The following is a 17,051-nucleotide window of genomic DNA, read 5'->3' on the forward strand; positions in this document are numbered from 1 at the left end:
ACGGCAACGTTGTAACTGGTACGTTTTCTGTTAACAATCGTATTGCTTCTGTATTATTTGATTCGGGTGCCGATTGGAGTTACGTGTCCCTAGAGTTTAGTCAACGATTAGGGATAACCCCAACACCTTTAGAAGTTAAACAAGTAGTAGAACTAGCAGATGGTAAAACGATAGAAGCCTCGAATGTCCTTTTTGGGTGCAAACTAGATCTCATGGGTCAAGTGTTTGATATTGATCTCCTTCCCGTTACGCTCGGTAGTTTTGACATAGTGGTTGTCTAAGAACCAAGCAGAAATTTTGTGTAAAGAGAAGATCGTGCGTATCCCTCTCCCTGATGGGGAGACATTATTAGTTCAAGGGCATCGTAGTGGGACGATGGTTGGTATTATCTCGGCCATGCGTGCACAGCAATATCTGCAAAAGGGGTATCCTGCAATGTTAGCGTTAGTCACTAACGCTCAGTCTGAGGAGAGAAAGATCGAAGACTTGCCAGTGGTGCGAGACTTCGCCGATGTGTTTCCAGAGGAGCTACCAGGGTTACCCCCTCACCGTCAAGTAGAATTTCAGATTGATCTTGCACCAGGAGCAGCTCCAATTGCACGTGCTCCTTACCGTTTGGCACCAGGGGAATTGCAAGAACTGTCTAACCAACTGCAAGAATTGTTGGATAGGGGTTTCATTCGACCCAGTTCTTCGCCTTGGGGAGCCCCAGTTCTGTTCGTAAAGAAGAAAGACGGGTCATTCCGTATGTGTATCGACTATCGAGAGCTCAACAAGGTGACCATTAAGAACCGCTATCCGTTACCACGCATCGACGACTTGTTTGACCAGCTGCAAGGGTCAAGTTTCTATTCCAAGATCGACTTAAGATCGGGATATCACCAGGTAAGGGTTAGGGAAGAGGATGTTCCCAAGACAGCCTTTCGAACGCGCTACGGACACTATGAGTTTTTGGTCATGCCGTTTGGATTGACCAATGCACCAGCGGTTTTCATGGATCTCATGAACCGCGTATGTAAGCCATATCTCGACGAGTTTGTTATAGTGTTTATTGACGACATCTTAGTCTATTCCAAGAACAAGGAGGATCACGAGCGTCACCTACGTCTCATCTTGGAACTTTTGAGAAGGGAACAGCTGTATGCGAAATTTTCTAAGTGCGACTTTTGGATTCGAGAAGTGCATTTCCTTGGGCACGTTGTTAACGAGAAAGGGATACATGTGGATCCTGCAAAGGTGGATGCAGTTAAGAATTGGGCGGCACCAAAGACTCCGTCTGAGGTGCGACAATTTCTTGGTCTCGCAGGGTATTATCGAAGGTTTATTAGAGATTTCTCGAAAATCGCACAACCTCTCACCTCGTTGACACAGAAGAACACGGTATACTCTTGGGGAACGAAGCAGGAAGAGGCCTTCCAGTTGTTAAAACAGAAACTTTGAAGTGCACCGATCTTGTCGTTACCAGAGGGAACCGAAGATTTTGTGGTCTATTGTGATGCTTCGATTCAGGGTCTCGGTTGCGTGTTGATGCAACGCGAGAAGGTGATAGCTTATGCTTCTCGTCAGCTGAAGGTGCACGAGAAGAACTACACGACACACGACTTGGAGCTAGGAGCGGTGGTATTTGCGTTGAAGATTTGGAGGCACTATCTGTACGGTACCAAATGCACCATCTACACCGACCATAGGAGTCTCCAGCACATCTTCGACCAGAAAGAGTTGAATATGCGACAACGACGATGGGTGGAATTATTGAACGATTATGAATGTGCCATCAAGTATCATCCGGGCAAGGCAAACGTCGTAGCCGACGCCCTCAGCAGAAAGGATAATGCACCTAGGCATGTGCGAGCATTGCAACTCACGATCCAGTCCAACCTTCCTTCCCAGATACGAGACGCTTAGTTAGAAGCGTTGAAACCAGAGAACGTTCGAGCTGAAGCTTTACGTGGCTCGAGGAAACGACTAGAACGAAAGGGAGACGGTGCTTACTACGTAACTGGACGCATTTGGGTCCCATTCTTTGGCAACTTATGAGAACTTGTAATGGAAGAGGCACATAAATCACGCTACTCTGTACATCCTGGATCAGATAAGATGTACCACGACTTGAAAACTACCTACTGGTGGCCCAGCATGAAGGCTCATATAGCAACCTACGTCAGCAAATGTTTGACTTGTGCTAAAGTCAAAGCCGAACATCAAAAGCCCTCGGGTCTACTGCAGCAACCAGAGATACCCACATGGAAGTGGGAACAGATCGCCATGGATTTCGTGACAGGGCTACCCCGAACTCAGGCTGGGAATGATACCATTTGGGTGATTGTTGATCGCCTTACGAAGTCAGCACATTTCTTAGCAATCAAGGAAACAGACAAATTCTCTCAGCTGGCAGCAGTGTATCTTAAGGAGGTGGTTTCTAGGCATGGGGTGCCAACTTCTATCATTTCAGACCGAGATCCGCGTTTCACTTCTGAGTTATGGCAGTCAATGCATAAATCGTTCGGTTCCCAACTCGACATGAGTACCGCTTATCACCCGCAGACGGATGGTCAAAGCGAGCGCACCATCCAGACACTTGAAGACATGTTGCGGGCGTGTGTGATTGATTTTGGGAAAGGGTGGGAGAAACATTTGCCATTGATAGAGTTCTCCTACAACAACAGCTACCATACAAGTATTAAGACAGCTCCGTTCGAAGCATTGTACGGACGGAAATGTCGTTCACCTCTCTGCTGGCTTGAGGTGGGTAATAGTCAGATCACAGGCCCTGAGTTTGTGCTTGAAGCATCAGAAAGCATTGTGCAGATCCGAAACCGTATGGCCGCAGCTCGCGATCGCCAGAAAAGCTACGCTGACAAGCGTAGTAAACCGCTGGAATTTGAAGTTAATGACCGCGTTATGTTAAAGGTTTCACCCTGGAAGGGTGTGGTGCGTTTTGGGAAACGCGGCAAACTAAACCCTCGTTATGTAGGACCATTCAAAATTGTAGAACGGATTGGAAAGGTGGCCTACAGGTTGGAATTACCGGCTGAGTTAGGTAATGTCCATGATGTATTTCACGTATCGCAGTTAAAGAAGTGTTTGGTTGATGAAACACTACTAGTACCATTTCAAGAGCTGAAGATAGACGACAAATTGCAGTTTGTCGAAGAACCAATTGAGATTATGGATCGGGAAGTTAAAGTTCGTAAACACAGTCGTATACCGATTGTGAGAGTTCAGTGGAACTCAAGGCGTGGTCCAGAGTTCACATGGGAATGCGAGGACCAGATGAAACTTAAGTATCCACATTTGTTCCCCAAAGATCAGGCAAAACCTAGCAAACTTAATGTTGATGCAACTAGTGAATTTCGGGACGAAATTCCCATTCAAGTTGGGGAGGATGTGACACCCCAGGAAAACCAGCAAACGATATAACTTACCTAGCTTTAACTTATCTAGCTTTCTCAGTGAGTGCGTACCAAATTTCGGGACGAAATTTCTTTTTAGTTGGGGATACTGTGACAACTCGCAATTTGAACCTACTTTCTGTAACGTTACGTGCTTACATGAACTGTGTTAATTGAATGTTATGTTTATTTATATGTGAATGTGTGTTTATGCAAGTGACCCGACCACACAAGATTCACGAACGCACAACACAAACCCAAACGCACAAGGCCATTTGGGCCGCATTGCTTGTAACCGGAAGCCATGGGCAGCCCAAGTTGGGTTCGGCCCATCCCCCTAGTCGATTAACACATGATGTGTTGTAACCATTCCACACTTTTACCATAACATTCTCACACACAAGAACCCTAGTTCTCTGATTCTCTCTCAAACCCGACGGCAAGCACAACCGTTCCCTCGAGGACAATTGTTCGGATCATCCTCTCAACCGGTTAGTGTTGGTGTTATTTACTTTGATAGATGATGTTTTGATTGCATATGATTGAGTAAATTCATTAGGGTTCATGCTAGTGGAATCAATGATAATAAGTTACATGTTTGTTAATGATGTTTAATGACAATATTCTAGTTAATCGGCTACATGATTATGAAATCGGAATTGTATGATGATGTTAACCGATTATCATATCTCCTCCTCGGAATTGTCTGCATAACGATTTAGAATGGAATGAGGGTAATCGTTGTATGTTGAAGTAATCGGACCGGACCATATGTGTTGTTTAGATATTGTTATGTTTTGAGCATGTTAGGGTTCATGAGATTTGATGTTAAAAATGCTTGTTTGATTCGTTTGGATTATAGCAAAACTGTTAATTGATTTGATTTGAAACTGCCAAATCTGTTTACAACTTGTTACGGAAATCATGGACTACAAATCAGGAAAGTCAGTTACACACCTTGTCTCGACTCGAGACCAACATACCGGCACAAAACAGCACAACTCGAGACCACGGTTGCGGGTCCGGTTGCGACTCGAGACCGTGTAGTCTCGACAAGCACATGACAACTCGAGATCACCTTGTTGCGACTCGAGACTTGGAAACCAGGACAACCCGAGACCGCCTAGTCTCGACTCGAGAACGTAGTCTCGACTCGAGACCGTTTACACGTACACTTTGTCATTGGGCCGCACACTGTTACGAGTTCATCTGATTGGGCCACATATTTGGATTTTGTTTTGTGAAGCTACTGTTGAACTGCTATGCTTATACGTGAATGCAATGGTCAATACTTGTACACAACTTGTTACAATACGTGTAGAACATACGTGCAAAACTTGTATACAAACCTGACTTGTATGATAAATATGCTAGGACGTGGTTGATCACATTGTAGCTTAACTGAACCTTTTTGTGTATCATACCGAGCAACCCCAGGTGAGTTCATTGCATTTTCTCAAGCATGCGTCCCGGTGGTTTGGGACAACTGGTAAACATTTGGAAGGGAAAACTCTGGGTAAACAATTAAATTGGGTCTTGGTTATTGTACATGGGATCGATCATTACCAATGCTCGGTTAGGAGCATTGGGGTTGTTAAGGGGCACACTCCCCGGATACATATGGGCACACTCCCTAGGGTATCTAGCATGAGCAACATCGTATGGCAACGTTGAATCACATTAACATACATATGGTAACAAAACCCGTTAACGAAACCTTGAACTCACCAGCGTAGTCTGACACACTTGTTTGCATGCTTGTAGGTCATTAACGTTTGGAACATGGACTTGCTATCTGGGAGTGCTGGAGTGGTCATGGATCGAGGCTCTTGAATTAACTTACATTTGATACATTGGTTTTAAGTATTATTATGAAACATTTGCTAAACGATTATTTACATGCTTCCGCTACACAACACTTTGGGAATTGATATTATGTTTTATTTAAGTATTTACCATTGGTTCAATGTGATTGGTGGCTCGTACTCTGATGCGTAACACGCCTCGCGGGATTTCCGCAGGTGGGATTTTGGGGGTGTTACATTGTCATTGTTGGGACTATCAAGAGTTTTGCATCGAACAATGAGTGGTTTTACAACGCGTGCACAACCTGCAACAAAAAGGTTTCAACCATTACTGTTGTTAAAGAGAAGCAGGATGGTACTGATGGTTTTGAAGAGGTTACTGTCTTGGAATGCAAGACTGATGTTTGTAATACAAAGAACGTTTCATCAATTCCAAGGTAAATATTATCCATGTTAAGTTTTGTTTGTCAAAAAAGGTAAATCTCATTAATATATTTTGCAGAATTAGGCTTTATATACGTGTGCAAGATTGTACTGGTATTGTGAGTCTGACATTGTTTGAGCGTGAGGTGACACAACTTTTGAAGGTTAATGCTAATCAGCTTTTAGACAACAACATTGAAGTATGTACTAAATAATTCATTTTATCATATTTATGGATATTATACAACAGTAAAGTATATTTTGCTTTTCAACAGTTAGCAAACGAAGGAAGCTTTCCAAAGGAGCTAAATTCTTTACTCAATATGAAGTTAGCGTTCAAGATTGCTGTTTCTTCTTTTAACATTAGCAAGAAGTCTGATGGCTACTCAATCTCCAAGATGACTAATAACCCGGTGGTTTTGTCCGAGCTTGATTACCATTTTGACACTATTCAGGTATATTTATTCCAATTCACCTTTGTACTATTATTACAATTTGCCAACAATGTTTAACTATTAATTATTATCATTTTTGTTTTTTTACTTTTTAAAAAAAAATCAGCCTATTGATGAGGAAGCCGTCAATGTCGAACCATCCGATTCAAATCGTAATGATGATTTGCCTGTTAAGGTTTACTATCCTTTACCTTATATATGATTGTTGCATCTGGATCCGCCACTGCAGATTACCAACGGTACCAGACGTGAAAGAAGAACCAATGGTCGTGGTTTTCGATACGCTTTAACCTCATGGAAGAAGTTCATGAAAGCCGCTCGAATTAAGGTCCGTGACCAGGTTCACTATTCTTTTGATGAAAATCAGTAGCTTTTGAGTGTTGAGAGTGTTGTACCTTACGTTAGCCGTAGTAATTAGTTATATGACAATTATGGCATGTTTTTTGCCTTTCAAGTTTTTTGGTTTTAACATTGGTTTTGTTCTAGAATTTCAAGTTTTTATATAATTTTCATCTTAATTCTTATTTTAACCACTATATGCCATGACTTAAAAGTTTAATCTATTATTTTAGTAATTTTTATTCCCACTATAACATTTTATGATAGATCAAAAACGATATACAAACTACTTTTATGGATAAAATTAAATTGATATATTCGCATATAAACATTGCTGATTATTGTTTACAACTAAATATAGTGTTTATAAAGTCACTGTTCAATGTGTTATATATATCTAATAAATCTACACATATTATATATATCAAAAAACGATATATAAACTAATTTCGCATATATAAAGATTTTAATATTAAGGTATTCAGATAATATTAAGGTATTCAGATAATATTAAGGTATTCATAAAATAGTATTATGAACTTAGTATCTATCTATTATACTAAAGCAAAATAAGGGTTGACCATTTGACCATTATGTGGCATATCTCTTTGGCCAGAGAATTGGGAATTTTGGGCGGCATTTTCCTTCTTCTTACCTACGCTTTTCTTCAATTTGGAAACCTAATCAATTCTCTCAATCAGTTACGCTCTTCTTCAATTTGAAAATCATTCTCCAGGCAAATTGATTTCTCTTTAAATCTCAAAACCTAATCAAATTGACATTGCTGAGATGCCAGGAAATTGAGAATTGAACGGCAATACTTTTCTCCTCTTTTTGTTTCACGCTAATCGTGTTCCTTCATCATCTACGATCCTAATCTCTGTCGTTCTTATTCATAAAACAAACAGGTTAGCGATCTTTCAATTTTTTTGTGTTCTTCAGTTATTGAATCTATTTAATTTCTTATCTTATGATCGTCTTTTCAAATCGAGGGCTAAGTGGTAGGTAATTTCACTATTAATTGCAAAACAGAGGGCATCTAGGGTTTTGCAAATTGAGTAGTGATTTGGGGGTTTATTCAGAATGTCCTTCCATCTCTCTTTTGTCAACCAAAACTATCGTCACTAATCTTGATTACATGTGTTTCGTCGAAGGCTCAGTTACATGGTGGTGAGACGGTGCATATGGTGGTGGTTATGATGAAGAAGGTTGATACCGTGGAAGCCTTAACGGTGATTATAGATGTGGTGGTTTTTAATCATCATATTTTGATTAATAGGATGCGGGTTGTTTAGGTTTAGCGGTTGAAATCATCAGTATGTTGAATCAAGAAGCGAACATCAACAATCATCATCATGTAAGTGAAGATTTGATTGAATCTGTATTGTTGTTGATTGTTTGCTTGAAATTATTTAATGAATGATCATTGTTTGCATGTGATGGATTTCGTCTTTATTTGCATGTGTGGATCTGTGAGATTCATTTTTCAAATATCGACGATCTGTTGATGCTTTTGGTTACTGGAACGACTTTTGAAGAGGTAATTTTCATTTAATAATCCATTGTAGATATTATATTATTGTAGATTGTATATGTAGATTAATTGTATGTCTTGAATCAGTTTTTTATTGTTTATGGTTTTCCATCAGATCTGGGAACCTAATGTTTGACGTTTGTTTGCTATTTGAAATCCCCAATATGATGTTGTTTGTTTAAATCTTTAAGTATAATTTGGGAATTTTAAATAATTCTTAAACCCTAATTGGGGGGTTTCTATAAATCTGTATGCTTCTATTTAATTTACTGCTTCTTTTCGTGTTCTAAAAATTGATTTGTAGGTTTATTGTAAATGTGAGCTTATGTGACCGACGATACGACATGTATTCTTATTTGCAAAAGTAGTGGCAGAGGAGACTTTCAGATGAATATTTTACTTGCTGAATGAGTCTATGGGTGTGGAATAACTTAGGTGTGTACTTTTTTCATGGAGTATGTAGTATCGAGGACCAACTATTCTCTCCTCCATAGGTGAAATTTCAAAATTTTTGCGCTAATTCATGCTGAAATGAAACATTAATTCGTGTTTAATTATTTATTCTGGTTTTTATAAATCAATTCTCTGTATTTTTTTTTTTCATTTTTGCGAAGATTTGTTGTATAAAGATTAAAGAGCTATGGAAGACATGTACATGGGCCACTGGTGGATGTTCTAAGAGATAAAGAGAGTTTTCTAGCTTTCCTCAAAGCCTCCTGGTACATCTGATTCCTCAAACATTTGATTTATAATTGTTGGGTTTTTATTTGTGGTTCAGAACAAAACCTTAATTAGGTTGTTCACTTTGTATTTTCTATTCAGATTCAGTAGAACATCTTTCTTTAATAAAAATCCATCTGCTGAAATTTGTAATTCATGCCGGCTAACTGTTTGTGTAAATGTCCCATTAAGTAATTTTTCATATGCCCAACATTTTGAAAAGCATGGTGAGAATTTTGGATAGATTACGTGGTTTACAGTTGTTTATTTTAAAAGGTTGATATGAAACAATACGTATAGGTAGTTTTCGTAAGCAATAATAAGGCTATGTCACTCTAAAATGACCTTTCCCTTCCATGAATCTACTTATTCAATCCAATGTAGAGGTGGAATTTTAATCCAAATACTTATGAATGGGTTAAATTGTTTTTTTTAATCTCAAGCAGGTCAATTAAGAAGATTTAGCTTAAAACACATGGGTCAAACTGAATAAGTGGGAAAATGGATGAAAGTCATGCGAAGTATATTTTCTCTGCACGGAATATCCTAAATCATTTTGTTTAAAGATGAAGATAGGTAATTAAAAGGGGCTCTGTATTTGTAACTAATGTTAAATGAGTGGATATACTTGGTAGGGATTTCTTTACACTTGAAAACATTAACCCTGCTGCTAATAAAACTATTTTCTTTTATTCTTTTTTGCTTGGCACAGATGGAGAAAGTTAAAGTTTGGTTAGGACATAATACGAACAAAAGTCAACATCTTTGATGTGATTACATATATATGGGACCTGAAGCAATAGATATTATGTTGGCTTCTACGTTGGCATAAACATCACAACACAATTAAAAACGCCAGGTGTGTTTCATCTATTTTACTCCAATCATAATTTATATTTAATAAATAAATATCATTTTAGAAAGGGGTTGACTAGCATTTGTATCAAATGAGGATATTGATGGACTTGAGCGATCTAAGGGGAGGCATGGCCGGGTTTTGTGGGATAGTACTAACTTCTATCGTGATAGTATTTATGCTAATCAATTTTCTATGTGGCAAACTGCAAAAAATAGAAACACGCTAATACGCTATACACTATTCCTGATTTTAGCAACTTTTTTTTATTTATGCACATAATAGAAATCGACTTGCATTTTATTGTCGATTTTAGCAACTTACGCTTTGTTTTCTACTGTAGCAATTAATGACAGGTCAAAATTTGTTGATCGGTATTTGTTACAAATTCCACATTTGAGATTTAATAATCTATCCAATTATAAACAAAAGAAAAATCTCACCTGCTGTTGATTTTGGCATGTCTATCTTCTTTATGCTAGGTAAATTATGTTTAAGATAGCTAGAAACTGAGGTAAAGGCCTACTATTTGCTATTGGGTTTTTGTGTGTGCATTTGAAAGTGATCACATGATAACTGATAATTCAGAAAGGATAATTTGCTCTAATAAGTTTGTGTTTTATGTTGTTTTCAAGCATCAAACCGTTGTACAATAGGTTTTTTGGCTTGTGCTTATAGGTAAAATCATATATAAACCTTATTTATAGCTATATTTTGGATAAGAGTTGCTAAAAACCTATAGGATATGTATGAAAAGTTATATAAGCACTTTGCGCCTCGGGTACGAAAAGTCCGCCACTTTTGCGCTTCGCCCTTCGCGCCTTGGTTTTAGAGGTCGTCGCTTTTGTGTGCCTTTCGCTATTTAAACCAAGGCGAATTGTATATGAACATCTCACATGTATTTACTTGGATTAAAACAACCTATATGATTTTCTTACATGATGTCATTCATAATTTTGTGTTCTAAGTTGAATAATTTTAGTACCGGCATTTAATTTATGTAGTTAATAACCGAATCAAATAGTTATATGAAAAGTAAAGAGATTAAACATATGGATTAGGAATTTTGATAAAAACTTATGCTCTCAATGATCTTTCTAGCATCCATGGAACTCTAAAATTGAAGGCACATAATAAAAAGGTTATCTAGGCTGGCCAGGGCTAGGGGTGGAGAGCCTAAGTGAAGAAAGTTATATTAGTATAGTTATGTAAGTTTGTGGTGTAAAATTGAAAGTATTTTTGTTTATCAATGCTTATCTTAGTTTACTTATACTTAACTCAGAAGTGAAATTGGTACCTTCTACGGTTCATAGAAGCATTTAATAAGGCACCAATATTTTTTTATTACCAAGTGGTTTGTGACGTAATGTCAATACTTGATTTCATGACCACGATGGCATTTTATATATGTGGAGGCATTTAATAAGGCACCAATAAGTTTTTTTACCAAATGGTTTGTGACGTAATGTTAATACTGGATTTCATGACCACCAGTTGGCATTTTATATATGTGGAGGGAAATATCAGTATCTTTTAGACACAATGGACATCAATCCCGATCCCTTAGACTTGATATTGATGATTTTATTAATGAGTTTAGAGACCGAGTTTAGTTATCCTAGATTGTTCCAACCGAGTATAAATACATATCGAAAGAAGTCTTACCCACAAATCAATTCTCTGTTACCGAGTACTTCTCCCCGATGAATGAATATGACAGGACATGGCCAGGTTTGTTACTGAAATAAATTATTGTTTATTATTATTTTATTAATAGTTAATACCAGGATTAATATTCTGTTTTTATGTGAGGTTTACCTAATTTTTTTACATGATTCAGCGGTTTACTTTTTATATTATCTTTCACCTATTACTGTTACCATCAAAGAAGAGCGACAGAGTTTTCTCCACTTCATAACTCGGTTATGTGCGGTGCTATGTGGTACATTTGCTTTGACAGGTTTGTCCTAACTCTTCTGCTAGAGCTTTAGAACCTCTAATTAACATTATAGGTAAATGGACTATAAAACTAGGGGAGGCAAATTGAGTGTGTTTAGGTCAAGATAAGTAATTTATATTATGGTTGAAAACGGGTTGGGTTGGGCCGGCATGCTAATACTTTCTGTTCATTTTTATATCTTTAATAAATATTTATGCTCATTTTATTGGACTAGCTGTACTCCACAGTACTTAAATGTAACTTAGACTCTATATATACACAAAATTAATAAACCCTATTATTCATGTATGCAAATAAATTAGTTATACGACTCTCTAAATACGAGTACTAAAACTATGTTAAAGTAACGCCATTTAGGAGGTTTTGTGCATTTGAATACTTTCTGGATGACTTTTGACCCGCTCGACCCGCTATTTTATAGTTAGATCTTGGCTTGACCCGAATCGATGCATTTGTGTACAAATGGGTCGGAATAGCCACCTCTGTATAGGACGATTTAGGTCAAGACTAGGAAATATATGTTCAAATATATCCTTAATTTTTTTGCGAAACAATCTTTCAATAGTTTGAGCTTTTGTTAAATGGTATGTTGTGAATTGAACCAACACCAGATATAGGAGAATTTATAAGTTAATGAAAGAGTTTGGCTTACTCACATGATAGAATTGTTTGGACTTCAAATTTATGTCTAAAACATCCAACATCATCAGTAATCTCTAATGAAAATAATTGGTTAATTTGTAATTTTATCTTGAAAATTGATTAAGAAAGGGTAAATTACAAGGTATATACTTATATGGTACATGAGTTTGCCACTCAAAATTGGAGACAAAACACCTTATTTGGTGGTGTGTTTTCTTTGTAAGCATGGTACGGTGATATTATGATTCAAAGTATAATCGTATATGGAATAACTTTGTTTTTTTGTCTTCCAATGTATGTGTTTTTACATAATATTAAATTTGAACATAAATAATTGGTTTTTTGTTGAATCCGCGTTTAACGAGGGCATTGAGGATGCTTTTCATAAATAATTAAGTACCGTTATACTTAATCGTAAAAAGAAGTGTGGATTGTGAATCTAAAATAAAAAATGTACTTAATGGTAAAAAGAAGTGTGGATTGTTAATCGAAAATAAAAAATAATGGTAAAAAGAAGCCATGTCAATAGGAATAAAAGCATGTTTTTTATGGCCATTTGTGAAGATAAATGCAACAATGACCATCAGAGAAAGACTACTTCTGTTGGATTACCTCTTTTTGAAAATAGCAATTGTATGCTTAGAATTGTGTGATGCTTTGTAAACAAAAACATTTGTTGTTACTTTGATGATTTTATTCATTTTTTTAGTATTCAACTGCTATCACAAATTGGATATGGAACACATGGTGGATTTTCGGTTTTGAGAAGACATTTTTTTTTACTTGAGAAGATTGCTTTCTTTCCTGAGTTAGTTTGAGTTTTAAAGCATGAGCATGGGTTTGATCGGCTCGGTTTTTAGAAATCGTATTTATATTCGAACAATTAAGAGAGACGTTTGTTCGAACAAAAGGCAATCATTAATATTCGAACAAACCTGTTTTTAGAAATCGTATTTATATTCGAACAATCGATTGGGCAATAACTAAAAGTATAATTGGGCACTAAAAGTATAATTGGGCACCATTAATATTCGAACAAACCTGTAATAAAGTATTTATACGTATTAAAGTATAAATTTTTTGTTGTTTAGCCACCCGTGTATTACACGGGGACTTAGACTAGTTATATATACAATATAACACTATGTTGTTACATTATAAACTTTTTATAAACCTTGCATTATAGATTTTATATTATTTTTAATTACAGAAACTCAACTTTGACTTAATAGGTTGCAAATTCTAAATTTTTTCATTACTTTGAAACTTATTAATCATAAAAATTCCCTCCTTACTTTGCAATTTCAAATTGATAATTATGGAAATTGACAATATGCCCCATTTTTTTCAAGTTGATTCGTTTACAGACCTATAATTAGCCGAAAAAGTAAAGAAATATAGTATAGATATGGATGCACATTATATGGATATGCTCCTGAATGTGTGATATGTCATATTTTAGGTATTGTTTTGCAATGCTATACAAGCCTCAAGAACATATTTTGTATCTTCATTTCAAGTATGCGTGTCGAAGAAGGTTGTCAGTGCTGAGTTTATAACTGCTTAGGTTGTAGAATGCTGGAAAGCTTCATTTTCAATTAAAGCTAAAGAAGGAATTTAATATTTCAAATCCGTTTAATAAGGTGGTTAGTTACATTTCAATTTATCATTTTTTTGACATATTAACCTATTTTTGGACATTTAAATTGATTGACTGTATTTTTAGAAAATACCTTTCTATTACATATTTCCATGTTCATGGTTTATTATAATTGATTTTTTCGATATTTTAATTTTGTATAATATACAATGTTTACTTAATTAACATTGCCTACCTATTTTAAATATTCTTTAAACATTTCACATTGAAATCAATCTTCTCTACTCAGAAATTTGTCTATCAGTTTTCATAAGCGTTGGTAAGAATACCATTGACTGTTCTATAAGATATTGATTGATAATTTATTACAATGTGTTAGTATATATAGTTGTTTTTTTTCTAATCCTTCCTTTGAATTTTATGCAGAAATGGAACAAGCTGCAATCACACTGTTGAATAATTTGGACCTCAACGTTGATAACTACACCATCAGAATACGCATTGTTCGTTTGTGGACAAGAGCTGATTTCAATAACGCTAGAAAAGTTTATTGTTATGATATGATAGTCATGGACAGTGAGGTAAGCGTTCATACACTTATGTTATAATTTAATTTTATATACTGTTAATTCTTAAAGTACGTATTTTTTGTATAATATAATGTTGTTGTTTGTCAGGGAACAAAAATGCAAGCTTTTGTTTTGGCTAAAAACGCATCTGGATATCAACATCTTTTAGAAGAAAAGCGTTGTTTGACGATTCGAAATCCTTCCTTGGGTGAGAATCGTCAGAAGGTCAAGTACACTAACGGTGGTTTGAAGATTAACCTTAATAACAACACCGTTGTTGAGGAATGCCACGAGGCTACTGGTTCTGAATGGGGTTTTGATTTTACTCCGTTTGATTCTATTGTGGAGGACCCAACAACTGACAACAAGTTCTTTAAAAGTCCAATTGGTATCATATACAATTAAAACTATATAATACAACATAACACATTTTTTATTTTGTTGACACTTTTTACTTTTTTTCCCCAGATGTAAATGGTTTTGTGGTCAAAAGTTTTCCCTTCGAGGTAGACATGGAAACTAATAATGGTAAAAACCAGAAGAAAGTCACCTTTATGCTTGAAGACTTGAAGTATTTATTTATTTTTTCTTCACTTTTATTCCTTATAATATTATCTTTTTTATGTTATGTATTCTAAACTACTACTTTTATTGGTAAACTTTTTAATGTTCAGCAATAAGCAGATCTTTGTGACACTTTGGGACGGTTATGCGGATCAAATAATGGAGTATGAGAGCAGCAATCGAGGTGAAAAAAATGTCGTCGTAATTATTCAGTTTGGGAAATACAGATTCTGGGGAGGTATCGTATTACTTTAAATATATTGTGTTTTTTCTTTACGGTTTCACTTTAAATTGTTGTTTAAATTAATTAAAAAAATTTATAATTATGTACAGGGCATTTGTCTGTTTCTAATTTGTATACCGTCACCCGAGTCTTAATTAACAGTGATATTGATGAAGTTGCTGAGTTTAAACAAAGGTCACTATCCTAATATGTTTTTATATTTTTGTAGGCAGCTCTGTGATTGTAAATAATTATTTTTCATTTTTATTAGATTTATCGAGAAACTTTCTCCCGAAATTTCTTCCAGTTATTCTGGCTTAAGTTCTTCTGTTGTGAAGTCTGCCATTGAAGAGTTCCTTTCTGACTTGACTTTTTATCCCATTGGGTCGTTAAACTCAATAGATACGGTAACACGGATAAAAATTGTTTTAATATGTTTTCCTTTATCTATTTTGTTATATATTATCTATATCTTAAACACAGATGAAGTTTGTTGTCATTGTTGGGACTATCAAGAGTTTTGCATTGAACAATGAGTGATTTTACAACGCGTGCACAACCTGCAACAAAAAGGTTTCAACCATTACTGTTGTTAAAGAGAAGCAGGATGGTACTGATAGTTTTGAAGAGGTTACTGTCTTGGAATGCAAGACTGATGTTTGTAATACAAAGAACGTTTCATCAATTCCAATGTAAATATTATCCATGTTAAGTTTTGTTTGTCAAAAAAAGTAAATCTCATTAATATATTTTGCAGAATTAGGCTTTATATACATGTGCAAGATTGTACTGGTATTGTGAGTCTGACATTGTTTGAGCGTGAGGTGACAAAGCTTTTGAAGGTTAATGCTAATCAGCTTTTAGACAACAACATTGAAGTATGTACTAAATAATTCCTTTTATCATATTTTTGGTTATAATACAACTGTAAAGTATATTTTGTTTTTCAACAGTTAGCAAAGGAAGGAAGCTTTCCAAAGGAGCTAAATTCTTTACTCAATATGAAGTTTGCGTTCAAGATTGCTGTTTCTTCTTTTAACATTAGCAAGAAGTCTGATGGCTACTCAGTCTCCAAGATGACTAATAACCCGGTGGTTTTGTCCGAGCTTGATAAACATTTTGACACTATTCAGGTATATTTATTCCATTTCACCTTTGTACTATTATTACAATTTGCCAACAATGTTTAACTATTAATTATTATCATTTTTGTTTTTTACTTTTAAAAAAAAAAGCAGCCTATTGATGAGGAAGCCGTCAATGTCGAACAATCCGATTCAAATCGTAATGATGATTTGCCTGTTAAGGTTTACTATCATTTACCTTATATATGATTTTTGCATCTGGATCCGCCACTGCAGATTACCAACGGTACCAGACGTGAAAGAAGAACCAATGGTCGTGGTTTTCGATACGCTTTAACCTCATGGAAGAAGTTCATGAAAGCCGCTCGAATTAAGGTCCGTGACCAGGTTCACTATTCTTTTGATGAAAATGAGCTGGTTTTGAGTGTTGAGAGGGTTGTACCTTACGTTAGCCGTAGTAATTAGTTATATGACAATTATGGCATGTTTTTTGCCTTTCAAGTTTTTTGGTTTTAACATTGGTTTTCTTCTAGAATTTCAAGTTTTTATATAATTTTCATCTTAATTCTTATTTTAACCACTATATGCCATGACTTAAAAGTTTAATCTATTATTTTAGTAATTTTTATTCCCACTATAACATTTTATGATAGATCAAAAACGATATACAAACTACTTTTATGGATAAAATTAAATTGATATATTCGCATATTAACATTGTTGATTATTGTTTACAACTAAATATAGTGTTTATAAAGTCACTGTTCAATGTGTTATATATATCTAATAAATCTACACATATTATATATCAAAAAACGATATATAAACTAATTTTTCATATCTAAAGATTTTAATATTAAGGTATTCAGATAATATTAAGGTAT

General features: G+C 35.5%; 1 protein-coding gene across 1 annotated transcript; it reads left to right on the forward strand.

Moving 5' to 3' along the window:
- The first annotated feature begins 14,154 nt into the window (after nt 1-14,154).
- LOC110933580 lies at nt 14,155-16,632 on the forward strand. The gene is made up of 11 exons (XM_035989385.1): nt 14,155-14,307; nt 14,404-14,683; nt 14,764-14,866; nt 14,970-15,097; nt 15,193-15,277; nt 15,354-15,489; nt 15,566-15,618; nt 15,840-15,960; nt 16,036-16,215; nt 16,321-16,389; nt 16,444-16,632. The coding sequence occupies exons 1-11, from the start codon at nt 14,155-14,157 to the stop codon at nt 16,630-16,632; spliced, it is 1,497 nt and encodes a 498-aa protein (XP_035845278.1).
- Nucleotides 16,633-17,051: the final 419 nt, after the last annotated feature.

The sequence above is a fragment of the Helianthus annuus genome, chromosome 4, assembly GCF_002127325.2.
Source record: "Helianthus annuus cultivar XRQ/B chromosome 4, HanXRQr2.0-SUNRISE, whole genome shotgun sequence".
NCBI lineage: Eukaryota > Viridiplantae > Streptophyta > Magnoliopsida > Asterales > Asteraceae > Helianthus > Helianthus annuus.